The following is a 25,669-nucleotide window of genomic DNA, read 5'->3' on the forward strand; positions in this document are numbered from 1 at the left end:
CCATCAATCCCTCTAGACTATAAACTACTATTACTCACTACTATTAAATCACAAAAAAAAAAAGAAAAACGCAAAGCCACACATCAAGAATAAAAAAAATAAAACAAAAGATAATCAATATCAAATGTTGACGAACTACAATAAAAAAAATAAATAAAAAACAAAATAAAATAATAAAAAAATTTATAAAAAAAAAACAAAATACAAAACATTTCAAGGTATCCTTTAATTTTTTTCGGGAAGTTAAACCAATTTTTTTAAATCCTTTAAAAAATTGGAAAACAAAAAACAAACTTCAACCAAACATATTCATTTTTTTCGTTCCGTCATGGCCTTAAGGCATAGATGAAATAGTTTGGAGATGTAAAATCTAAAAGAAAACAAAAACAGACAGACAGATATACATATATACTTAAATGTTAGTTATAGTAATCTAAGTATTAAGTTAGTAAAACAAGAAAAGAAAACAGAAACAAAAAACATCTCCATTTTATATTAAAAAAAAACAAAAACAAGAAAATAAAAAAGAAAATTATTAAATAAAAAAGATTATAAAGCAAAAAAAAATTAAATAAGAAAAAAAAACAAATTAAATAGATTTATACAAAAACACATTCTCCTTTCCTTTTACCCATCCCATTCATTTTGAATATAGACTCCTTGTGTTTTTTTATTTAAAATTACGTTAAACTGTTTGGACATTTCTCTCTAGCCATTCAGTATAGCTTCTAATTTTTATTTTATTTAAATAAATTTCACATCATTTTTTAATTTTTTTTCTTTTTTTTTTGTTTTGATTTTTTTTCATGATGATTTTGTAAAAACCGTAATATTTAAAAATAATAATAAAAATAAAAAAATACAACTCAATAAAAAAATACAACAAAATCACAAGAAAATATTGAAAATGTTTTTTCTTTTCTTTGTTAAATAATAGATTTAGAACAAGCTGAAACACTAGCCAATGGATTGGTAAACCACAAAAGAAATTGAGTTATTGGAAAAAAATTGTGTAAAGGAGAGGAAATAAATAAATAAGAGAAAAATATATATTGACAAAATAATAAAATAAACAAAAAAAATTTAATTGGAAGGTATTGAATTCAGTGTTGAAATTTGTTTGGGTTAAGATAATTGTAAATTAAAAAAAATCGAATATTTTTTTATAAACGTCTAGATATTGCAATAATTGTTTTTATGCTGTATGCTAAGTGCATATTAAAAAAAAACATTTTTTAAGTGTATCCAAGGTGGATTTTTTCTAAAAAAAAAAATTTTATCATGATTACCGAACATTTTTATTTTTTTTTTTTTTTTTTTGAAAAAAAAATGGAATTTTTAAAAAATTTTTTCAGGATGTACCCTTTTTGGTTATTTTTATTTAATAATTATTTTATTTTATGCTGTGTAGTAGATGGAGATTTTTTTAAATATTTTTATATTATTTTATAATTTTTTCCAAACTAGTTTTCAAAAATGATTATAAGATGGTGATTTTTTGGGAAATATTTTTCCAACTGCACCGTATGTGGGTATTTAACAAAATATTTTTTCTAATTGAAAATATATTTTCAAAATTTTTTCCACCTAGTAGTGTCAAGTTGGAAAATATAATTTTGAAAAATACCCACATAGAAAGTATATGTGGGAACTTGGGATGGGAATTTTTCAAAATATTTGTCAAGGTGTTTCCCAGAATGCGATTTTTATACCCTTCACCACACTGTGGGACAGGGTATTATGTATTTGTGTATATATTTGCAACAGGCAAAAGGAAACGAGATAGACCCAGGGTTCCTTTTGAGAATATGCATAGAATCACTTTTTGAGTCGATTTATGCATGTTCGTCCGTCCGTATGTCTGTCTGTCCATGTAAAATTGTTAACAAAGAACAAGGCACATTTATGATCCGAATGCGATGAAATTTGACACAGCCCACTTGTTCGGTCCAAGGATGAACCATATTGAAATTGGGAAAAATCGGTTGAGATTTACATATAGCTCCCATATATATTTTCGTCCGATTTAAGGTAATGTAAACGGTCCCTATATACCTTTCGATTTGCACGAAATTTGGCACAGCGTAATGAATAAGGTCTAGAATGATGTCTGCCAAGTTTCGTAAAAATCGGCCCAGATTTAGATATAGCTCCCTTATATATTTTCGTCCGATTGAACATAAATGGGACACGAAAGACACTATATATCGTTCGAATTGCACGAAATTTGGCATAGTGTACTGAATTAGGTCTAGAATGATGTGTGTTAAGTTTCCTGAAAATCGGTTCAGATTTAGATATATCTCATATATATTTTTTCATCCGATTTTAGGTAAATGGTGCACAAAACTACCAAGGTTTGTCAGATTTAGACAAAATTTGGAATACCATACCGTGTTGTGCCTATAATAATGTGTGCGAAGTTTCGTTGAAATCGATTCATATTTAGATATGGCACCCATATATTTTCCGTCTGATTTTAAGTAAATAGTATACCAAACTCCCAATATTTGTCCGATTGAGACGAAAATTTGCATAGCGTATTAAATTGAGCCTAGAATGATGTGTGCGAAGTTTCGTTAAAATCGATTAAGATTTTGATATAATTCCCATATATATTCGTGTCCGATTTTAGGCAAATGCTTCACCATTATTTGTCCGATTGAGACGAAATTTAGCACAGCGTATTGAATTGAATCTATAACGATGTGTGCGAAGTTTCGGGGAAATCGATTCAGATTTTAATATAGCTCCCATATATATTCATGTCCGATTTTATGTAAATAGTGCACCAAACTCCCATTGTTTGTCCGATTGAGACGAAATTTGGAATACCATACCGTATTGCGTCTAGAATGATGTGTGCGAAGTTTCGTTGAAATCTGATCAGATATAGCTCCCATATATTTTCATTCGATTTTATGTAAATTAGAAATTTTACATAGCGTTTTGACTTCAGTCTATAATGATGTGTGTTAAATTTTGAAGAAATCGGCTCAGATTTAGATATAGCTCCGTCAAACTCCCTATATATGTTTGATTGAGACCATTGATTTTAGGATAAAGTGTGTTAGTAGGAACCTGGGCATGGATTTTGTAACCTTAGGCGTAATATTTTTTTATTGACGTACCTAAGGCATAGATTTTTTTTTAAATAATTATTTTTTATGCAGTGCCTTAATCGTCGAATTATTTAAAATTTGTGAATATTTTTTGAAGTTGTACCAAAGGTGAAGATTTATATATACATATTTTTTCAAATTGAATTATGTTTAGGATTTTTTTTTTTTAAATATATGTTTCATCAAGAGTATAGTCAAGGATTTTTGGAGTGGATTTTTGTTTAGAATTTTGGAAAAAAAATATATATTGCATTGTTGTCGTTTTTTTAAATATATTTTCAAGTAAGAATATAGGCCAGGATTTTTGTGAATTTATTCTTCCGAATTCTGGATATAATAAATTTTGCCCACTTGTGGAGAATTTATCGTGACGTTTTTTGTGGGCCAATCACCTGCAGCGATTTGATTTCAAATGCAATAAAAATATTTATGTTTTTATGGCGTCAATTCCGCTCACCTCAACGATTTTTGTATAACAAATTGAAAAAGTGTCAATAAAAACATAATTGCAGTTTATATAATATTTTCAAATAAAAAAAAAATAATAATAAAAATAAAAAAACGACAATAACAGTAATAAATAATTTGTTAATTAATGTTAATGAACTCCGGTACTAAAATTTGTCAGCCTTTAACACACTTCGGTATAACATTTATTGTCAATTTTGAATTACAGCATCACGAAATTAAAAAAAAAATCGATAACACTAAGCTACAGAGAATATTTTTTTCAGCGGAATATTTTAAAATAATATATTTAGGATACCCATCCGAAAGCATGGATTTATTAAAGAATATTTTTTTAGAGCAACCATAGGCGTGGATTTAAAAAAAAAAATATATTTTTTTTCAGAGGACTCTGAGGCGTAGATTTATTAAATAATGTTTTGTCAGAGGACTCTGAGGGGTGTATTTATTAAAGCATATTTTTTCAAGACAGTCTTGGTGAAGTTTTTATTGGGGAAAAATAGTTATCGATAATTTTTCTTTAAAAATATAAAACCTCGGATTTTTGGATGTATAATTTATTTTTTATTCAATAAGAATTATTAGTAATATTCGAGACTCCAGAGTTTTTATTTTATAATTTATACATTCGCCCCTATAGGACGAAGGGTATATTGATCTGTTCTCCAACTGAAATGGCTTTACAATTTACAATTTGACTTTTCAAGGCCGCCTTAGGTCTGGATTTTTAAAATAATATTTTTCAGAGGACCAAGGGCGTAATTTATTTTAAATACTTTTCAAGCAGGCATGTGAAGGAACTTTTGTTGTCATTTTTGTAGCCTAGTGTAATTTTGTTATTTGAAAATTTAATAACTCTTTTAAGACAAACGAAAATAAATTGATCTCAGCATTTGCAGGAAATCTTTATAAAGGAAGGCAGTGACATGTTTTTCGTCCATTTTTGTAAACAATTTTCAATACAGTTTGTTGGTGTTTTTTGAAAAAGTTGAGAACAAAAATCTAAATATGAAATTTTATCTTCTCCTTTTTCTATATTCTTCTTCCATTCTTGGATGTTATGGTCAATTGGATTTTACGGTGAGTTTGAAAAAAAAATTTTGTTTTTTTTTCAAATTTTAATTTTTTATACCTCCACAGCCCCTTTGCATTGGTGATCGCTTGAAAATGGTCTACAAACAGTGTATGGAGGATTCGGGGATATCAAAAGGTAACTAATATTCAAATATAATTTTATTTTTCAAATAATTATTGAAAACAAAAAATTGTTTATTTTTTTTCAGCCGACCTGTCCGATTTTATTGATCAAAAACCGGCACAAAATGAGAAAGCGAAATGTTTTCGAGCCTGTGTTCTCAAGGAGTGTAATATGGTGAGTAACAAGGGGTGCGGATTTATTTAAAGAATATTTTTGCAGGGCAGCCATAGGTGGGGATTTATCTGAGGCGTGAATTTATTAAAGAATATTTTTCAAGGGCCAACTGAGGCGTGGATTTATTAAAGAATATTTTTCAAGGGCCAACTGAGGCGTGGATTTATTAAAGAATATATTTTTCAAGGGCCAACTGAGGCGTGGATTTATTAAAGAATATTTTTCAAGGGCCAACTGAGGCGTGGATTTATTAAAGAATATTTTTCAAGGGCCAACTGAGGCGTGGATTTATTAAAGAATATTTTTCAAGGGCCAACTGAGGCGTGGATTTATTAAAGAATATTTTTTTCAAGGGCCAACTGAGGCGTGGATTTATTAAAGAATATTTTTCAAGGGCCAACTGAGGCGTGGATTTATTAAAGAATATTTTTCAAGGGCCAACTGAGAATTTTTATTAATAGAATATATTCAGGGCCAACTAGGCGTGGATTTATTGATATTTTTCAAGGGCCAACTGAAATGGCGTGGATTTATTACAATTTGATTTTTCAAGGGCCAACTGAGGCGTGGATTTATTAAAGAATATTTTTCAAGGGCCAGCTGAGGCGTGGATTTATTAAAGAAAATTTTTCAAGGGCCAACTTAGGCGTGGATTTATTAAAGAATATTTTTCAAGGGCCAACTGAGGCGTGGATTTATTAAAGAATTTTTTTCAAGGGCCAACTGAGGCGTGGATTTATTAAAGAATATTTTTCAAGGGCCAACTGAGGCGTGGATTTATTAAAGAATATTTTTCAAGGGCCAACTGAGGCGTGGATTTATTAAAGAATATTTTTCAAGGGCCAACTGAGGCGTGGATTTATTAAAGAATATTTTTCAAGGGCCAACTGAGGCGTGGATTTATTAAAGAATATTTTTCAAGGGCCAACTGAGGCGTGGATTAATTAAAGAATATTTTTCAAGGGCCAACTGAGGCGTGGATTTACTAAAGAATATTTTTCAAGGGCCAACTGAGGCGTGGATTTATGAAAGAATATTTTTCAAGGGCCAACTGAGGCGTGGATTTATTAAAGAATATTTTTCAAGGGCCAACTGAGGCGTGGATTTATTAAAGAATATTTTTCAAGGGCCAACTGAGGCGTGGATTTATTAAAGAATATTTTTCAAGGGCCAACTGAGGCGTGGATTTATTAAAGAATATTTTTCAAGGGCCAACTGAGGCGTGAAATTTATTAAAGAATATTTTTCAAGGGCCAACTGAGGCGTGGATTTATTAAAGAATATTTTTCAAGGGCCAACTGAGGCGTGGATTTATTAAAGAATATTTTTCAAGGGCCAACTGAGGCGTGGATTTATTAAAGAATATTTTTCAAGGGCCAACTGAGGCGTGGATTTATTAAAGAATATTTTTCAAGGGGCAACTGAGGCGTGGATTTATTAAAGAATATTTTTCAAGGGCCAACTGAGGCGTGGATTTATTAAAGAATATTTTCAAGGGCCAACTGAGGCGTGGATTTATTAAAGAATATTTTTCAAGGGCCAACTGAGGCGTGGATTTATTAAAGAATATTTTTTCAAGGGCCAACTGAGGCGTGGATTTATTAAAGAATATTTTTCAAGGGCCAACTGAGGCGTGGATTTATTAAAGAATATTTTTCAAGGGCCAACTGAGGCGTGGATTTATTAAAGAATATTTTTCAAGGGCCAACTGAGGCGTGGATTTATTAAAGAATATTTTTCAAGGGCCAACTGAGGCGTGGATTTATTAAAGAATATTTTTCAAGGGCCAACTGAGGCGTGGATTTATTAAAGAATATTTTTCAAGGGCCAACTGAGGCGTGGATTTATTAAAGAATATTTTTCAAGGGCCAACTGAGGCGTGGATTTATTAAAGAATATTTTTCAAGGGCCAACTGAGGCGTGGATTTATTAAAGAATATTTTTCAAGGGCCAACTGAGGCGTGGATTTATTAAAGAATATTTTTCAAGGGCCAACTGAGGCGTGGATTTATTAAAGAATATTTTTCAAGGGCCAACTGAGGCGTGGATTTATTAAAGAATATTTTTCAAGGGCCAACTGAGGCGTGGATTTATTAAAGAATATTTTTCAAGGGCCAACTGAGGCGTGGATTTATTAAAGAATATTTTTCAAGGGCCAACTGAGGCGTGGATTTATTAAAGAATATTTTTCAAGGGCCAACTGAGGCGTGGATTTATTAAAGAATATTTTTCAAGGGCCAACTGAGGCGTGGATTTATTAAAGAATATTTTTCAAGGGCCAACTGAGGCGTGGATTTATTAAAGAATATTTTTCAAGGGCCAACTGAGGCGTGGATTTATTAAAGAATATTTTTCAAGGGCCAACTGAGGCGTGGATTTATTAAAGAATATTTTTCAAGGGCCAACTGAGGCGTGGATTTATTAAAGAATATTTTTCAAGGGCCAACTGAGGCGTGGATTTATTAAAGAATATTTTTCAAGGGCCAACTGAGGCGTGGATTTATTAAAGAATATTTTTCAAGGGCCAACTGAGGCGTGAGGCGTGGATTTATTAAAGAATATTTTTCAAGGGCCAACTGAGGCGTGGATTTATTAAAGAATATTTTTCAAGGGCCAACTGAGGCGTGGATTTATTAAAGAATATTTTTCAAGGGCCAACTGAGGCGTGGATTTATTAAAGAATATTTTTCAAGGGCCAACTGAGGCGTGGATTTATTAAAGAATATTTTTCAAGGGCCAACTGAGGCGTGGATTTATTAAAGAATATTTTTCAAGGGCCAACTGAGGCGTGGATTTATTAAAGAATATTTTTCAAGGGCCAACTGAGGCGTGGATTTATTAAAGAATATTTTTCAAGGGCCAACTGAGGCGTGGATTTATTAAAGAATATTTTTCAAGGGCCAACTGAGGCGTGGATTTATTAAAGAATATTTTTCAAGGGCCAACTGAGGCGTGGATTTATTAAAGAATATTTTTCAAGGGCCAACTGAGGCGTGGATTTATTAAAGAATATTTTTCAAGGGCCAACTGAGGCGTGGATTTATTAAAGAATATTTTTCAAGGGCCAACTGAGGGCCAACTGAGGCGTGGATTTATTAAAGAATATTTTTCAAGGGCCAACTGAGGCGTGGATTTATTAAAGAATATTTTTCAAGGGCCAACTGAGGCGTGGATTTATTAAAGAATATTTTTCAAGGGCCAACTGAGGCGTGGATTTATTAAAGAATATTTTTCAAGGGCCAACTGAGGCGTGGATTTATTAAAGAATATTTTTCAAGGGCCAACTGAGGCGTGGATTTATTAAAGAATATTTTTCAAGGGCCAACTGAGGCGTGGATTTATTAAAGAATATTTTTCAAGGGCCAACTGAGGCGTGGATTTATTAAAGAATATTTTTCAAGGGCCAACTGAGGCGTGGATTTATTAAAGAATATTTTTCAAGGGCCAACTGAGGCGTGGATTTATTAAAGAATATTTTTCAAGGGCCAACTGAGGCGTGGATTTATTAAAGAATATTTTTCAAGGGCCAACTGAGGCGTGGATTTATTAAAGAATATTTTTCAAGGGCCAACTGGGCGTGGATTTATTAAAGAATATTTTTCAAGGGCCAACTGAGGCGTGGATTTATTAAAGAATATTTTTCAAGGGCCAACTGAGGCGTGGATTTATTAAAGAATATTTTTCAAGGGCCAACTGAGGCGTGGATTTATTAAAGAATATTTTTCAAGGGCCAACTGAGGCGTGGATTTATTAAAGAATATTTTTCAAGGGCCAACTGAGGCGTGGATTTATTAAAGAATATTTTTCAAGGGCCAACTGAGGCGTGGATTTATTAAAGAATATTTTTCAAGGGCCAACTGAGGCGTGGATTTATTAAAAATATTTTTCAAGGGCCAACTGAGGCGTGGATTTATTAAAGAATATTTTTCAAGGGCCAACTGAGGCGTGGATTTATTAAAGAATATTTTTCAAGGGCCAACTGAGGCGTGGATTTATTAAAAATATTTTTCAAGGGCCAACTGAGGCGTGGATTAATAAAAGAATATTTTTCAAGGGCCAACTGAGGCGTGGATTTATTAAAGAATATTTTTCAAGGGCCAACTGAGGCGTGGATTTATTAAAGAATATTTTTCAAGGGCCAACTGAGGCGTGGATTTATTAAAGAATATTTTTCAAGGGCCAACTGAGGCGTGGATTTATTAAAGAATATTTTTCAAGGGCCAACTGAGGCGTGGATTTATTAAAGAATATTTTTCAAGGGCCAACTGAGGCGTGGATTTATTAAAGAATATTTTTCAAGGGCCAACTGAGGCGTGGATTTATTAAAGAATATTTTTCAAGGGCCAACTGAGGCGTGGATTTATTAAAGAATATTTTTCAAGGGCCAACTGAGGCGTGGATTTATTAAAGAATATTTTTCAAGGGCCAACTGAGGCGTGGATTTATTAAAGAATATTTTTCAAGGGCCAACTGAGGCGTGGATTTATTAAAGAATATTTTTCAAGGGCCAACTGAGGCGTGGATTTATTAAAGAATATTTTTCAAGGGCCAACTGAGGCGTGGATTTATTAAAGAATAGGTTTTCGAGGGCCATCTGAGGAGTGGATTTATTAAAGATTTATTAAAGAATATTTTTAAAGGGCCAACTGAGGCGTGGATTTATAAAAGAATATTTTTCAAGGGCCAAACTGAGGCGTGGATTTATTAAAGATTATTTTTCAAGGGCCAACTGAGGCGTGGATTTATTAAAGAATATTTTTCAAGGGCCAACTGAGGCGTGGATTTATTAAAGAATATTTTTCAAGGGCCAACTGAGGCGTGGATTTATTAAAGATATTTTTAATTCCAACATGAGGCGTGGATTATTTTTTTAAGGGCCAAGTAGGCGTGGATTTATTAAAGAATATTTTTCAAGGGCCAACTGAGGCGTGGATTTATTAAAGAATATTTTTCAAGGGCCAACTGAGGCGTGGATTTATTAAAGAATATTTTTCAAGGGCCAACTGAGGCGTGGATTTATTAAAGAATATTTTTCAAGGGCCAACTGAGGCGTGGATTTATTAAAGAATATTTTTCAAGGGCCAACTGAGGCGTGGATTTATTAAAGAATATTTTTCAAGGGCCAACTGAGGCGTGGATTTATTAAAGAATATTTTTCAAGGGCCAACTGAGGTGGATTTATTAAAAAATAAAATTGCGATTTATTAAAGAATATTTTTCAAGGGCCAACTGAGGCGTGGTATTAAAGAATATTTTTCAAGGGCCAAAAGAGGCGGGGATTTATTAAAGAATATTTTTCAAGGGCCAACTGAGGCGTGGATTTATTAAAGAATATTTTTCAAGGGCCAACTGAGGCGTGGATTTATTAAAGAATATTTTTCAAGGGCCAACTGAGGCGTGGATTTATTAAAGAATATTTTTCAAGGGCCAACTGAGGCGTGGATTTATTAAAGAATATTTTTCAAGGGCCAACTGAGGCGTGGATTTATTAAAGAATATTTTTCAAGGGCCAACTGAGGCGTGGATTTATTAAAGAATATTTTTCAAGGGCCAACTGAGGCGTGGATTTATTAAAGAATATTTTTCAAGGGCCAACTGAGGCGTGGATTTATTAAAGAATATTTTTCAAGGGCCAACTGAGGCGTGGATTTATTAAAGAATATTTTTCAAGGGCCAACTGAGGCGTGGATTTATTAAAGAATATTTTTCAAGGGCCAACTGAGGCGTGGATTTATTAAAGAATATTTTTCAAGGGCCAACTGAGGCGTGGATTTATTAAAGAATATTTTTCAAGGGCCAACTGAGGCGTGGATTTATTAAAGAATATTTTTCAAGGGCCAACTGAGGCGTGGATTTATTAAAGAATATTTTTTTCAAGGGACCACCTGAGGCGTGGATTTATTAAAGAATATTTTTTCAAGGGCCAACTGAGGCGTGGATTTATTAAAGAATATTTTTCAAGGGCCAACTGAGGCGTGGATTTATTAAAGAATATTTTTCAAGGGCCAACTGAGGCGTGGATTTATTAAAGAATATTTTTCAAGGGCCAACTGAGGCGTGGATTTATTAAAGAATATTTTTCAAGGGACAACTGAGGCGTGGATTTATTAAAGAATATTTTTCAAGGGCCAACTGAGGCGTGGATTTATTAAAGAATATTTTTCAAGGGCCAACTGAGGCGTGGATTTATTAAAGAATATTTTTCAAGGGCCAACTGAGGCGTGGATTTATTAAAGAATATTTTTCAAGGGCCAACTGAGGCGTGGATTTATTAAAGAATATTTTTCAAGGGCCAACTGAGGCGTGGATTTATTAAAGAATATTTTTCAAGGGCCAACTGAGGCGTGGATTTATTAAAGAATATTTTTCAAGGGCCAACTGAGGCGTGGATTTATTAAAGAATATTTTTCAAGGGCCAACTGAGGCGTGGATTTATTAAAGAATATTTTTCAAGGGCCAACTGAGGCGTGGATTTATTAAAGAATATTTTTCAAGGGCCAACTGAGGCGTGGATTTATTAAAGAATATTTTTCAAGGGCCAACTGAGGCGTGGATTTATTAAAGAATATTTTTCAAGGGCCAACTGAGGCGTGGATTTATTAAAGAATATTTTTCAAGGGCCAACTGAGGCGTGGATTTATTAAAGAATATTTTTCAAGGGCCAACTGAGGCGTGGATTTATTAAAGAATATTTTTCAAGGGCCGCCTGAGGCGTGGATTTATTAAAGAATATTTTTCAAGGGCCAACTGAGGCGTGGATTTATTAAAGAATATTTTTCAAGGGCCAACAGAGGCGTGGATTTATTAAAGAATATTTTTCAAGGGCCAACTGAGGCGTGGATTTATTAAAGAATATTTTTCAAGGGCCACTGAGGCGTGGATTTATTAAAGAATATTTTTTCAAGGGCCAACTGAGGCGTGGATTTATTAAAGAATATTTTTCAAGGGCCAACTGAGGCGTGGATTTATTAAAGAATTTTTTTCAAGGGCCAACTGAGGCGTGGATTTATTAAAGAATATTTTTCAAGGGCCAACTGAGGCGTGGATTTATTAAAGAATATTTTTCAAGGGCCAACTGAGGCGTGGATTTATTAAAGAATATTTTTCAAGGGCCAACTGAGGCGTGGATTTATTAAAGAATATTTTTCAAGGGCCAACTGAGGCGTGGATTTATTAAAGAATATTTTTCAAGGGCCAACTGAGGCGTGGATTTATTAAAGAATATTTTTCAAGGGCCAACTGAGGCGTGGATTTATTAAAGAATATTTTTCAAGGGCCAACTGAGGCGTGGATTTATTAAAGAATATTTTTTCAAGGGCCAACTGGATTTTTCAAGGGCCAACTGGATTTACTAAAGAATATTTTTCAAGGGCCAACTTAGGCGTTGATTTATTAAAGAATATTTTTCAAGGGCCAAAAAGGCGTGGATTTATTAAAGAATATTTTTCAAGGGCCAACTGAGGCGTGGATTTATTAAAGAATATTTTTCAAGGGCCAACTGAATCGTGGATTTATTACAAACAATTTTCAATAAACTAGGCGTGGATTTATTTAACAATATTAAAAAAAAAAGGGCCAACAAGGCGTGGATTTATTAAAGAATATTTTTCAAGGGCCAACTGAGGCGTGGATTTATCAAAGAATATTTTTCAAGGGCCCTGAGGCGTGGATTTATTAAATAATATTTTTCAAGGGCCAACTGAGGCGTGGATTTATTAAAGAATATTTTTCAAGGGCCAACTGAGGCGTGGATTTATTAAAGAATATTTTTCAAGGGCCAACTGAGGCGTGGATTTATTAAAGAATATTTTTCAAGGGCCAACTGAGGCGTGGATTTATTAAAGAATATTTTTCAAGGGCCAACTGAGGTGTGGATTTATTAAAGAATATTTTTCAAGGGCCAACTGAGGCGTGGATTTATTAAAGAATATTTTTTAAGGGCCAACTGAGGCGTGGATTTATTAAAGAATATTTTTCAAGGGCCAACTGAGGCGTGGATTTATTAAAGAATATTTTTCAAGGGCCAACTGAGAAATGTTTTCGGGATGTGTATTAAAGAATATTTTTCAAGGGCCAACTGAGGCGTGGATTAAAAAATATTAATAAATTATTTTTCAAGGGCCAACTGAGGCGTGGATTTATTAAAGAATATTTTTCAAGGGCCAACTGAGGCGTGGATTTATTAAAGAATATTTTTCAAGGGCCAACTGAGGCGTGGATTTATTAAAGAATATTTTTCAAGGGTAAACTGAGGCGTGGATTTATTAAAGAATATTTTTCAAGGGCCAACTGTGGTTTGGATTTATTAAAGAATATTTTTCAAGGGCCAACTGAGGCGTGGATTTATTAAAGAATATTTTTCAAGGGCCACTGAAACTTTATCATAAAAATATTTTTCAAGGGCCAACTAAAGGCGTGGATTTATTAAAGAATATTTTTCAAGGGCCAACTGAGGCGTGGATTTATTAAAGAATATTTTTCAAGGGCCAACTGAGGCGTGGATTTATTAAAGAATATTTTTCAAGGGCCAACTGAGGCGTGAATTTATTAAAGAATATTTTTCAAGGGCCAACTGAGGCGTGGATTTATTAAAGAATATTTTTCAAGGGCCAACTGAGGCGTGGATTTATTAAAGAATATTTTTCAAGGGCCAACTGAGGCGTGGATTTATTAAAGAATATTTTTCCAGGGCCAACTGAGGCGTGGATAATAAAATAAAATAAAACAAGGGCCAAATGAGGCGTGGAGTTATAAAAGAATATTTATTCCGAACAGTCTTAGGCGTGGAGTTATAAAAGAATATTTATTCCGAACAGCCTTAGGCGTGGAGTTATAAAAGAATATTTATTCCGAACAGCCTTAGGCGTGGAGTTATAAAAGAATATTTATTCCGAACAGCCTTAGGCGTGGAGTTATAAAAGAATATTTATTCCGAACAGCCTTAGGCGTGGAGTTATAAAAGAATATTTATTCCGAACAGCCTTAGGCGTGGAGTTATAAAAGAATATTTATTCCGAACAGCCTTAGGCGTGGAGTTATAAAAGAATATTTATTCCGAACAGCCTTAGGCGTGGAGTTATAAAAGAATATTTATTCCGAACAGCCTTAGGCGTGGAGTTATAAAAGAATATTTATTCCGAACAGCCTTAGGCGTGGAGTTATAAAAGAATATTTATTCCGAACAGCCTTAGGCGTGGAGTTATAAAAGAATATTTATTCCGAACAGCCTTAGGCGTGGAGTTATAAAAGAATATTTATTCCGAACAGCCTTAGGCGTGGAGTTATAAAAGAATATTTATTCCGAACAGCCTTAGGCGTGGAGTTATAAAAGAATATTTATTCCGAACAGCCTTAGGCGTGGGGATTTGTTATCGAAGTTTTGTTTTTTGAAATATTTAGTAATTTTTTCAATATGAATCATTAGTAATATTCGAGACTCCAGAATTTTTAGTTTCAATTTAATATATTCACCACTATAGGACGAAGGGTATATTGATCCATTGGCTGTACAATTTATAAGGCAATCTTAGGCATGGATTTATTGAATAGTATTTTTTCAGGGCAGCCTGAGGCGTGGATTTAGTAAAGAAAAAAATTCAGGGGACTCTGACGTGTGGATTTATTAAAAAATATTTTTTCAGGACAGCCAGAGGTATGGATTTATTAAAGAATATTTTTCAGAGGACTCTGAAACGTAGATTTATTAAAGAATTTTTTTTAGGGTAGGCTGGAGGCGTGCATCTTTTTAAAGAACATTTTTTCAGGACAGTCTCAGGTGTGTATCTTTTTAAAGAATATTTTTTCAGGATGGCTTGAGGCGTGCATCTTATTAAAGAATATTTTTTAAGGTAGCCTGAGGCCTGTATCTTTTTAAAGAACATTTTTTTCAGGACAGTCTGAGTTGTGTATCTTTTGAAAGAATATTTTTTCTGACAGCCACAGGTGTGTTTCTTTTTAAAAAAATATTTTTTTTTTCAGGGCAGCCTGAGGCTTGTATGTTTTTAAAGGATCTTTATAGGACAGCCTAAGGCGTGTATGTTTTTAAGGTATATTTTTCAGGGCAGCCTGAGGCGTGTATCTTTTAAAAGAATATTTTTTCAGGATTTTCTTTTTTAAAGAATGATTTTTCAGGACATCCGTAAAAGAAAATTTGTCTATATATAATTTCTATACCTCCTATCCCGTCTTAGTGTGCACCTTTTTAATGTCACTCTCTGTATACATACATTGCCTTAATTCACACTTTTTGATGTGATTTTGATGAAATATGCTATTGCTCTAGAATTTTAATAAACGAATCCCAATATTTATTAGATTTATTTGCAATTAGAAGACATTATTCGAATATAAATGGATTTTTTTTTAAATGTGCGTTTATTCGAAATACGGTTTTAAGCTCATAAGGAATTTTTGGCCATAATTTGTTTATATATGAGTATTATAACCTAAAATTGCCTTCAGTTCGTGTTTAAATTCAAAAAGTAAACCATGAAATCGATCGGAATTTTGCTAATAATTGTTGTTGTTGGCTGTTATGGCCTTGTAAGTTCATTTTTTTGGGATAATCAGGATAATAAATTAAATGCAAGTGTTTTATTTTAGATTGATGTTTGCCCTGGCGGTGATATTAAGAAAATATTTGCCGATTGTCTGCAGGAATATGGTGGAGATAAGGGTAAGTGGAAATTTTTTTAGTCATTGAAAAACCATTTTTGGGAAAGGGGGAATAGTCGGCAAACAGAAAGCCCATTGGATTAGGAGAGCAGTGTTGCGAAGGGGATATACTTCCAGAGAAGATAAGGCACATATATCTTTGAAAGGCAGGCTCCTCAGAGTTTTTTTATTATTCATGAAGAAATTAGTAATATTCGAGACATCGGATTTTTGTCCTAGCTGTGATATAAAGGAAATATTTGCGGAATTTGGCAGGAATATGGCGGAGATAAGTGTAAGTAGAATTTTGTTTTCGGGAAAGGGGGAATAATCGGCAAACAGAAAGGGCCTTGGGTTAGGAGAGCTGTATTTCGATGAGGATATGTACTTTCGTGGATCATATAAGGCACATATATCTTAAAACGGTAGGTTGCCAGTTAGTTTTTTATTATTCAGGATGACAATTAGTAATATTCGAGACACCGGATGTTTGTCCAAGGTTGCCAATTTATTTTGTTTTTTTATTATTCAAGACGACAATTAGTAATATTCGAGACACCAGAGTTTTTAGGAAATATTCCTGAATTGTCTGCAAGAACAGGACGGAGATAAGGCTTAGTAGGTTTTTAGTTATCATCCCTAACAAAGAAACCAGTGAGCGGAGCAGGTTTACCCTACACAACTACCACAGAACTCTATCTTTTTGCGAATTTTTATTTGCAATGCAATTTAAAACCACTGACATATTTTGCGAATATTACAAATATTCAGTACAGCCCTTCTAATTACTTTTCCATATTCCCTTCACCGTGGGTTGTGTTGTATGTTCGGTTTATAATTGTAGCCTATAGATTGAATCGAAAAAAAAAAACACAAAAAATAAGTTTTCGGTCCACTTCATCCCAAAATTATTATCTGATCATCACCGAAAATTATAGGCGTTGTCCATGACCATAACTGGAACCTCATGAAACATTTCAAAGCGATCCGCGCTATATTTCCACCCTCTAATTTGATAATGGTTTATAAAATAATATCTGAATACGTAAGCACCTGCAAATATTTACGTACAACTCCCACATCCGAGTATAATATATATAATTGGTATCAATTTAAAGGTCAATCACTCGTCTTGGATATACTATCAACTTCTCGGCTCTATGTCCTTCACGAGCAAATATATAAGCTGTAGAATACAAAATTAGTCATTTTTCACACAAAAGTCATGGTCCATTTGATCCGCTAAATATTGACCGATCTTTATTAAAACAGACATGCTTATTATTTGGCCCAATTCCCTTCTCCATGTAAAAATTCGAGATGTTTGGGCCATAATTGCGGCCTCTGGAGCGATCAGAAAAACCGACAAAAATGAAGTATTTGATCCATTTCATCGACTAAATATTTACCGATCTTTACCAAAAACAATAGGGGTCTACATGCAAAATTTCGTGAAAATTGGTCCATAACTGTGGCCTGTATGGTGTTTACAATTTATAATGGGCAGACGGACGGACACACATGTCAAGATCGACTCAGCTAGTCGAGATATGACGATCGGTATACTTAAAGGTGGGTCTATGACCAATATTTCGCGGTGTTACAAACTCTTGGGGCTGCACAAAGCTATAATACCCTGACAACATAGTTGTGTAGGGTATAAAAAGGGAATAGACTTCAAACATAAACTTCTTGGATTAGGAGGATATGTTTTTCGATGAGAATATGTACTTCGAAGAAGATAAGGTACATATTTGTATCTTAGAGTGGCAGGTTAGTCGGAGTTTTTTTATTATCCCTGATGAAATTAGTAATATTCGAGATACCGGAGTTTTTGTTTCGATTTATTGGTCTATAGGTCAAAGGGTATATTGAACCGTTTTCTCAACTGAAAAACTAGGGATCTGTTCTAGGTTACGCGGATATTCTCCGCGGAGTGATAGCACTTCTGTATTGTTTGTGGTGCATTTACACACTAATTTATTAATATAAAAAGTGTTTCTTAAGAACTAAATATTACAATCTGACTTAACCTATCTTAGACTAATGTGTAAAAGAGAGAGAGAGAGAGTGCAAGCACATGTGGCAAGCATGCTTATCAGTCTGTAGTGAAGATCACTCCCCGTAATCTCACTCAAACATACCACATGTGGCAATAGAAAACTCCAATCTTATTATTGCGTACAAACATTTAACCAAAATAATCTCTTATCTCAAGTGGACTGTAGACAAAAATAGATCCCTGTTTAACTAAATATTCTCTCTTCTACACAAGAGACCCACAGCAAGACGTTCACTATTTTTATTATTTAAAAACCATGTTCGCTACGTGAACACCAACTAAAATGGCTGTACTTTAAAGGTTCACTTTTAAGTGGTTTGTTATCGTTTTATATTCGTACCCTGCACTTATTTTGGGAACTTGTGCGGTTATTGGATTGATCATTAGTAATATTCGATCGCAGATTTTTTATACGATGTTTTGTTTCTTATTCAAGACTTTTGACATGTATTTTTTTTAGTATTGTAGGGCAGCATTAGTAATATTCGAGACACCGGAATTTTTAGTTTTCAGTTATCGTATTCACCACTATAGGACGAAGAGTTTTCCTTTCCAACCGAAAGGACTATACACAATTTAAGTTGCGTGTTCTCTCGGCTTCGTTTCGTATTCAAGACGTCACTAGTAATATTCGACCTCAGGTTTTGGCTTTAGATTTTTTATTATTCAAGGCGACATTAGTAATGATCCAGACATCGGTGTTTTGAACTATTATATTCAGCATTATAGGATATTTAGTATTCAGGGCAGCATTAGAAATATTCGAGACACCGGTTTTTTTAGTTTTGAATGATCATATTCACCACAATTTATGTTGCGTGTTCTCTATATTCAGATTTTTTATTATTCAAAACACAATAGGACGGAGATTTTAGCTATTACATTCAGGTATAGAATTGTATTACGTTTTTCAACTTTGTTTATGATTTTTAAATGGCAGGATTTTTTTGTTTCAAACTATTACTGCACTGGAAAATTTTCTGATTTTTTAATGTCAAATGTGTCCATATTACTGCACTGGCAATTTTCGGTATTGAACTTGTTTAAAGAATAGATTGTAACTTGTTATTCGATTGGGTATATGATCCTCTGTCATCCAATTTTCAATAAAGATTCAATTTTTGACGTAAATCCTATATTTTGCAGGGTCCAATATAAGATGAGATCCATCTGTAAAGCTGTAAACAATATTCAATAGATTAGTAATATTCGTTTTCGAATATTTCTATTTTTTTATTTTATTTTTTGGGATTTTTTTTAAATTTAGCCCTTTTAACCGATTGGATTGCCTTCAAGAAGGCTCAGGATGACAAGAGCAAATGTTTTCGCACCTGTGCCATGAAGAACTGTGGTTGGGTAAGTTTGAAAAAATTCAGATTTCGGATTTCTCTCCATAACTTTAATTTTATATTTGATTAATTTGTTTCCAGTTCGATTCCAATGGAAAATTTACACCCGAGGTTCCTCAACGTGCTGCCTATGTGTTATTTGGGGGCGATGAAAGTAATGTACCTCTAATTGCGGAAACTGGTAAAAGATGCTTGAGTTCTTTACAATATGATGAGAAAAATATGTAAGTTCTTTAGGGTCTCGTTCGAATTATTTTTTTAAATACAAATGCCTTTATTATGATTTCAGCTGCAACAGCGGTGAAAATTGGTCGCGTTGCCTACTGGGACACTGTAAAAATTGTAGTTTGGCTGTGTTGGCGACACTACTTTAATTTGGAGAGGTTATTGCAATTTTTTTTGTTAAATTTTTGATGGAATAAATAAATAAGAAATAAAATATGTGGGTTTAATTTTTAAGAAAATCGAATCTCTATAGACGATTAGAAGCAGGAGATTCTGCCTATAGATTTTTTTTAAATACTAGGTAGTTTCTATGGACTTTCAGAAGGCCAGGGAGTGCCTAACAGAAGGAGTGATTATTTATAGATTACCTGTAGGCTTTTTGGGTTTTTTTATATATGGGTTTTTTTATATCTAGGCTCGAGGATAGATAGTATCTATGGACTTTCAGAAGGCCAGTGAGTGTCTAGAAGAAGCATTGATTCCCTTTAGACAAGTTGTAGGTAAATAATTTCTTTAGGCGATCTGAAAAAAAAATCAATAGCCAAGCTGAAGGCCAGAAAGTCTCAATAGATGGATAAATAGAAGGCTAGTAGCCGATCAGAAGCCATGAATTTATATACAGGCTGAATGTTAGGATGGCCAGCTCTTTACAGACGAGCCAGGCAGGAACTGAGAGTTTCTATAGGCGATCTAATGGCCAAGGAGAATATATGAGCTGAAGACAATGACGCCTCTCTATAGGCGAATAGAATCAGACAGTCTCTAACGACGAGGTTAATGCAGTCTCTATGTAGAGGAGCTGAAGGCCAATAAGTCTATAAAGCTAAAGTGTGAGAACTAAAACGAAGATTAAATATGCGATCTGAAGTCCAAGTATTGAGTGGGTCAGAGAGTGTTTGTGATATTGAAGAACAACCTGAATGTTCGAATCAATTCTGATTTTATTTGGTAATATTTTTTTCTTAAGATTTTTTTAAATTCACTAATTCACTGAAAGTCAGGGAGTCTCTATAGACGAGCTGAATGTCAGGGAGTCTGTATAGACGAGCTGATGGTCAAGGAGACGTGCAGGCAGTTCCCATAAGTCTTTAATGGCCAACTGAAGTCCAAGGAGCCTCTATAGATGAAATGAGGCCTGATTGTCTCCAAAGGTGAGCTGTAGTATAGATATATATAAGCCGATGAGCTGCAGCGAACGGTGGGCCGAATGTTAGGACGGCCAGCTCTTTACAGACGAGCCAGGCAGGAACTGAGAGCCTCTATAGGCGATCTGATGGCCAAGGAGAATATATGAACTGAAGGCAATGAAGTCTCTCTATAAACGAATAGAATCAGAAAGTCTCTAACGACGAGGTGAATGCAGTCTCTATATAGAGCAGCTGAAGGCCAAGAAGTCTATATAGCTAAAGCGTGAGAACTAAAACAAAGAGTATATATTCGATCTGAAGTCCAAGGATTGGGTGGGTCAGGAAGTGTTTGTGATATTAAAGAACAACCTGTTAATATATTTTTTTCTTAAGAATTAATTAAATTCACTATAGCCGTGCTGATGGTCAGGAAGACTCTATAGACAAGCTGAAAGTCAGGGTATCTCTATAGACTGAAGCTGAAGGTCAGGGAGTCTATATAGCCGAGCTGATGGTCAAGGAGACGTGCAGACAGTTCTCATAAGTCTTTAATGGCCAATTGAAGCCCAAGGAGCCTCCATAGATGAAATGAGGCCTGATTGCCTCCCAAGGTGAGCTGAAGCATGGAGTCTCTATATGCGAACGGTGTGCCCATGTGGGTATAAAATACATCAGAAAATTGTCGGCCTTTTTTGAGTAGAAGATGTGTTTGAGTTCTGGAAGTAAAAGTAGAAACAAAACGAAAAAGGCTATTGTCTTTAAAATGTGTCCATATTAAGGTCTTTCCCATTCTAGGTATTTTCATTTGGGTATAGTAATATGTAAGGTCCTTCGATTTTAGGTATTTTCATTTGGATATAGTAATATTCGGATCTCCGGATGTTTTTATAAGTTTTATTTTTTTTTTGTTCCGATTCCAGAAATTGTACCTCCTGCCAGGCAGAAACTGGGAGTCTCTATAGGCGATCTGGTGGCCAAGGAGTAATTTTAATTTTAAACTGTGTCCATATTAAGGTCCTTCCATTGTAGGTATTTCCATTTGGATATAGTAATATTCGGATCATCCTGAAATAAAAAAATATAAATTAGCAAAAATTGGGAATTATATTTTACTTACCCGGAATATAGACAAATTGCTTTGATAAAGACATGGTTAAAAGTTCTGAAATATCAATGAGTGATGATGTGAATTGAATGGATCCAAGTCCTGCAATTAAAATTGTGATGAAAATTCACATTTTAAGATTGGATTTTTTTCAAATGAATTTTTCAATGTCTCAACATAGGCGTGGATTTTTTAAAATTAATTTTTCAATGTCGTTGAAAATATTCTATTTAGGTCACAACAACAAATTAGACTTTGTAATGATCTCGAAAATCTAGAATATATTAAATAATTTGTTTTATAGATCACCTCACCATTTAAGGTATTTATTTATTAAAATATATGCAAACGTCACAATTATTATTAAATAATTGTATGAATAATTACATGCCAGCTGACAGAACCTGTTATATTTTACTTAGGCCGCACACCTTTATAAACCTACAACGGCACTTAAGATTGCGAACAGTTGTAATTCGCAGTTTAAACGTCGCGCAATGAAGACAATCGGAATTTTCTTGTTAATTGTTGTTGGCTGTTATGGCCTGGTAAGTTTCTATTTGAGGGATTTGTTTAATGGACAAATTTTGAATTATTTTACTTTTTTTTCTTCAAATTCCAGATCGATGTGTGCCCAGGATCGGATATGAAGAAGGTATTTGCCGATTGCCTTAAGGAATATGGTGGAGATAAGGGTGAGTATATTTGCCGAGTCGTGGATTTTTTTTAAATAATATTTTTTCATAGTAATATTCGAGACCGCCAGATTTTTTCAATTTTCCATAGATCTACAAGGCGTAGATTTTTTAAATATTAATATTCCATAGATCTACAAGGCGTGGATTTTTTAAATATTAATTTTCCATAGATCTACAAGGCGTGGATTTTTTAAATATTAATTTTCCATAGATCTATAAGGCGTAGATTTTTTTAAATGTTAATTCTCCATAGATCTACAATGCGTGGATTTTTTTTAATATTAATTTTCCATAGATCTACAAGGCGTGGATTTTTTAAATATGAATTTTCCATAGATCTACAAGTCGTGGATTTTTTTAATATTAATTTACCATAGATCTACAAGGCGTGGATTTTTTAAATATTAATTTTCCATAGATCTACAAGGCGTGGATTTTTTAAATATTAATTTTCCATAGATCTACAAGGCGTGGATTTTTTAAATATTAATTTTCCATAGATCTACAAGGCGTGGATTTTTTAAATATTAATTTTCCATAGATCTACAAGGCGTGGATTTTTTAAATATTAATTTTCCATAGATCTACAAGGCGTGGATTTTTTAAATATTAATTTTCCATAGATCTACACGGCGTGGATTTTTTAAATATTAATTTTCCATAGATCTACAAGGCGTGGATTTTTTAAATATTAATTTTCCATAGATCTACAAGGCGTGGATTTTTTAAATATTAATTTTCCATAGATCTACAAGGCGTGGATTTTTTAAATATTAATTTTCCATAGATCCACAAGGCGTGGATTTTTTAAATATTAATTTTCCATAGATCCACAAGGCGTGGATTTTTTAAATATTAATTTTCCATAGATCCACAAGGCGTGGATTTTTTAAATATTAATTTTCCATAGATCTACAAGGCGTGGATTTTTTTAAATATTAATTTTCCATTGACCGACAAGGCGTGGATTTTTTAAATATTAATTTTCCATTGACCGACAAGGCGTGGGTTTTTTAAATATTAATTTTCCATTGACCGACAAGGCGTGGATTTTTTAAATATTAATTTTCCATAGACCGACAAGGCGTGGATTTTTTAAATATTAATATTCCATAGATCTACAAGGCGTGGATTTTTTAAATATTAATTTTCCATAGACCTACAAAGTTTCATGTTGCATTTTAGTATTTAGTAATATTCGAGACCGCCAGATAAATTATCATAGATAACACAGGATTTTTATCTCCTCATAGCTCCTCTTTTCTCTCCTGAATACTTCTTCCGCCAAAGCATTGCCAGGCGTGTAGATGATTGATCTAATTTGCCATTGGATTTTTTAAAATATTAATTTTCCAATCTTGATCGATTAGTCCTTGTATCAGTTAAGTAGATGATTTGTGTGCTATGGTCCGCCCTAGCTGAAGGGGGCTGCCATCTATCGTTGCGTAGACGAAATACCTCCTTGAATTTTGCGCTATGTTTGATGTCCTCGCTTACTTAGAGTTGCAATTTTTATATATAAAAATTTACATTGCATTTTAGTGTTTAGTAATATTCGAGACCTCCAGAAAAATTATCAGAGATAATACACGATTTTTATCTCCTAATATACTCCTCCTTTTTCTCCTGAATACTTCTAAATAAGCGAGGTCATTAAACATAGCGCAAATTTCAATGAGGAATTTCTTCTAGGCAACGATAGATGAATGGGGCTGCCATCTATCGTTGCCTATAAGAAATACCTCCTTGAAATTTGTGCTATGTTTGATGTCCTCGCTTACTTAGAAGTAGATGAATGGGGCTGCCATCTATCGTTGCCTAGAAAAAATATCTCCTTGAAATTTGTCTTCGCTTAGTTAGAGTTGAAATTTTTATTTATATTTTTTAATTTTTTAGGGATCTAAAAAATATTTTTTAAATTTATTTTGAGACGCGAGAAGATATTTTGTCCTCTATTTGTGGGGAACCTTTTCATTTTAGTACAAATATATTCGTATTTCGATTTTTGCAGGATTTTTCCAAGAGATTTTACAATTAGCCAGATTATTCCTTTAATTACCTGATATATTCCACATGTTGGATCCATAGCCACTTGAATCGAAAATTTCTATTTAATTTCTGTGTCTTATTTTCTATTTCTAGCTCTTCTGACGGATTGGATTGCCCACAAGGAAGCTGTTGATCAAAAAGGCAAGTGCTTCCGTACCTGTACTATGAGGGATTGCGGTTGGGTAAGTATTTTGATATTAACTGTTTTTTTTTTTTTTTGGAGGGAAGTCAGATTCGCGAATTTGGAGGCGACTTCAGAGTGACAAAGGGAAGTCTGGTTCGCGAATTGGGAGGAGACTTCAGAGTTTTTCGAAACAAAGGCCTTATTCCTCAAGCGATATTTTTTAATCGCACGGTGAATCAATTTCTCTATCACCGCTTTCCTTATGTAAATTCTATTTTGGCGGTTGGATAAGTTTTTTTAGTACAAACTGACTTCTTTTGAGAGGGAAGTCTGATTCCCAAATTGGGTGGAAACTTCAGAGTTATTCGAAACAAAGGCATATTTTTAAATTTTAAATCCATTTCTCTATGAAATCTTCCTTTCTGTAAATTCTATTTTTTTCCTCAAGCCTTCCTCGTTATCTCATTAACTCCGCAACTCTCTAAGTTTTTTTCTGAATCGATTATAGTACCCATAAATCAAAGTTATACCGGCAGTTCCATACTTTTGGAAGTCACCCTTTCAAAGTGTTTTTTCTGGATTTTTGTCTTAATTTATTATTCATTGCCTTACCTAGTACTTTCCTTGATGACCCTCTTCCTCTGTAAATTAAATTTCTTTACTTTCCTTAACTTTATTTTCAGTTCGATGAAAATGCCAAACTTACCGAAGAAGTTCCCTTGAGGGCTGCCTATGTTTTATATGGTGGTGATGAAAGTAAAATCCCAAAAATCTTAGCAGCCGGCAAGAAATGTCTGGCCACCATGGAATATGATGAGAAGGATATGTAAGTTCTGTCACAGATAAAGGAAGTGGTTCCAATTTTGAGTGATGTGTATACATTTATTTTTCAGCTGCAACAGCGGTGAAAACTGGTCCAGATGTGTGCTGGGAACCTGCAAGGATTGCGGCTTGGATTTGGGTGCTGCTTTAAAGAATTGAAGGCTACAGTGAAGATGAGTTTTTATTGTTTTTTTTGTTAAAACTTGTGAAGGAAATATTTCCAGATAATAAAATAGTCGGGATCAATGTCTCCATATTCGCAGATACATTTTGTGAACTGATAATATAACTGAAGATGATAGGAAGAGATGATAGGTTATCACAGAATAAAATTTGTATTTATGCTTTGGCAACCCTGTTCGTACATTCCAACTTCATGTTCGAAAAAGATTGATTGAGTTTAGAAGCCATATTTGTTCCTCTCCACCTTACCTTATCGCCCCTTATCTCAGTTGCCTTTTTTCTGGATACTTTCGATTTTGATTCATGGCAA

General features: G+C 33.7%; 2 protein-coding genes and 1 long non-coding RNA gene across 3 annotated transcripts; all 3 read left to right on the plus strand.

Moving 5' to 3' along the window:
* Positions 1-4,641: 4,641 nt before the first annotated feature.
* Positions 4,642-4,946, plus strand: LOC133337888 (uncharacterized). The gene is made up of 3 exons (XR_009754610.1): positions 4,642-4,670; positions 4,731-4,800; positions 4,874-4,946. It is a non-coding gene; the product is annotated as an uncharacterized LOC133337888 (long non-coding RNA).
* A 10,504-nt stretch (positions 4,947-15,450) lies between these two features.
* LOC133337895 (general odorant-binding protein 28a-like) lies at positions 15,451-19,400 on the plus strand. Its single transcript, XM_061546097.1, has 5 exons — positions 15,451-15,504; positions 15,565-15,637; positions 18,945-19,033; positions 19,108-19,250; positions 19,316-19,400. Exons 1-5 carry the CDS (start codon positions 15,451-15,453, stop codon positions 19,398-19,400), a joined length of 444 nt encoding a protein of 147 aa, XP_061402081.1.
* A 2,580-nt stretch (positions 19,401-21,980) lies between these two features.
* On the plus strand, positions 21,981-25,335 carry LOC133337896 (general odorant-binding protein 28a-like). Its single transcript, XM_061546098.1, has 5 exons — positions 21,981-22,031; positions 22,106-22,178; positions 24,324-24,412; positions 25,038-25,180; positions 25,248-25,335. The coding sequence occupies exons 1-5, from the start codon at positions 21,981-21,983 to the stop codon at positions 25,333-25,335; spliced, it is 444 nt and encodes a 147-aa protein (XP_061402082.1).
* Positions 25,336-25,669: the final 334 nt, after the last annotated feature.

This window comes from Musca vetustissima, unplaced genomic scaffold (genome assembly GCF_032173495.1).
Source record: "Musca vetustissima isolate MV318-11 ecotype Yass unplaced genomic scaffold, APGP_CSIRO_Mvet_v1 utg1273, whole genome shotgun sequence".
NCBI lineage: Eukaryota > Metazoa > Arthropoda > Insecta > Diptera > Muscidae > Musca > Musca vetustissima.

Excerpts from the sequence above, each read along its gene's own strand:
- LOC133337895 (XM_061546097.1), top strand. The coding sequence starts at position 15,451 with ATGAAATCGATCGGAATTTTGCTAATAATTGTTGTTGTTGGCTGTTAT. Across the intron at positions 15,505-15,564 it reads TTGTTGGCTGTTATGGCCTT|ATTGATGTTTGCCCTGGCGG; the intron begins GTAAGTTCATTT and ends GTTTTATTTTAG. Across the intron at positions 19,034-19,107 it reads CCATGAAGAACTGTGGTTGG|TTCGATTCCAATGGAAAATT; the intron begins GTAAGTTTGAAA and ends ATTTGTTTCCAG.
- LOC133337896 (XM_061546098.1), top strand. The coding sequence starts at position 21,981 with ATGAAGACAATCGGAATTTTCTTGTTAATTGTTGTTGGCTGTTATGGC. Across the intron at positions 24,413-25,037 it reads CTATGAGGGATTGCGGTTGG|TTCGATGAAAATGCCAAACT; the intron begins GTAAGTATTTTG and ends CTTTATTTTCAG. Across the intron at positions 25,181-25,247 it reads GAATATGATGAGAAGGATAT|CTGCAACAGCGGTGAAAACT; the intron begins GTAAGTTCTGTC and ends TTTATTTTTCAG.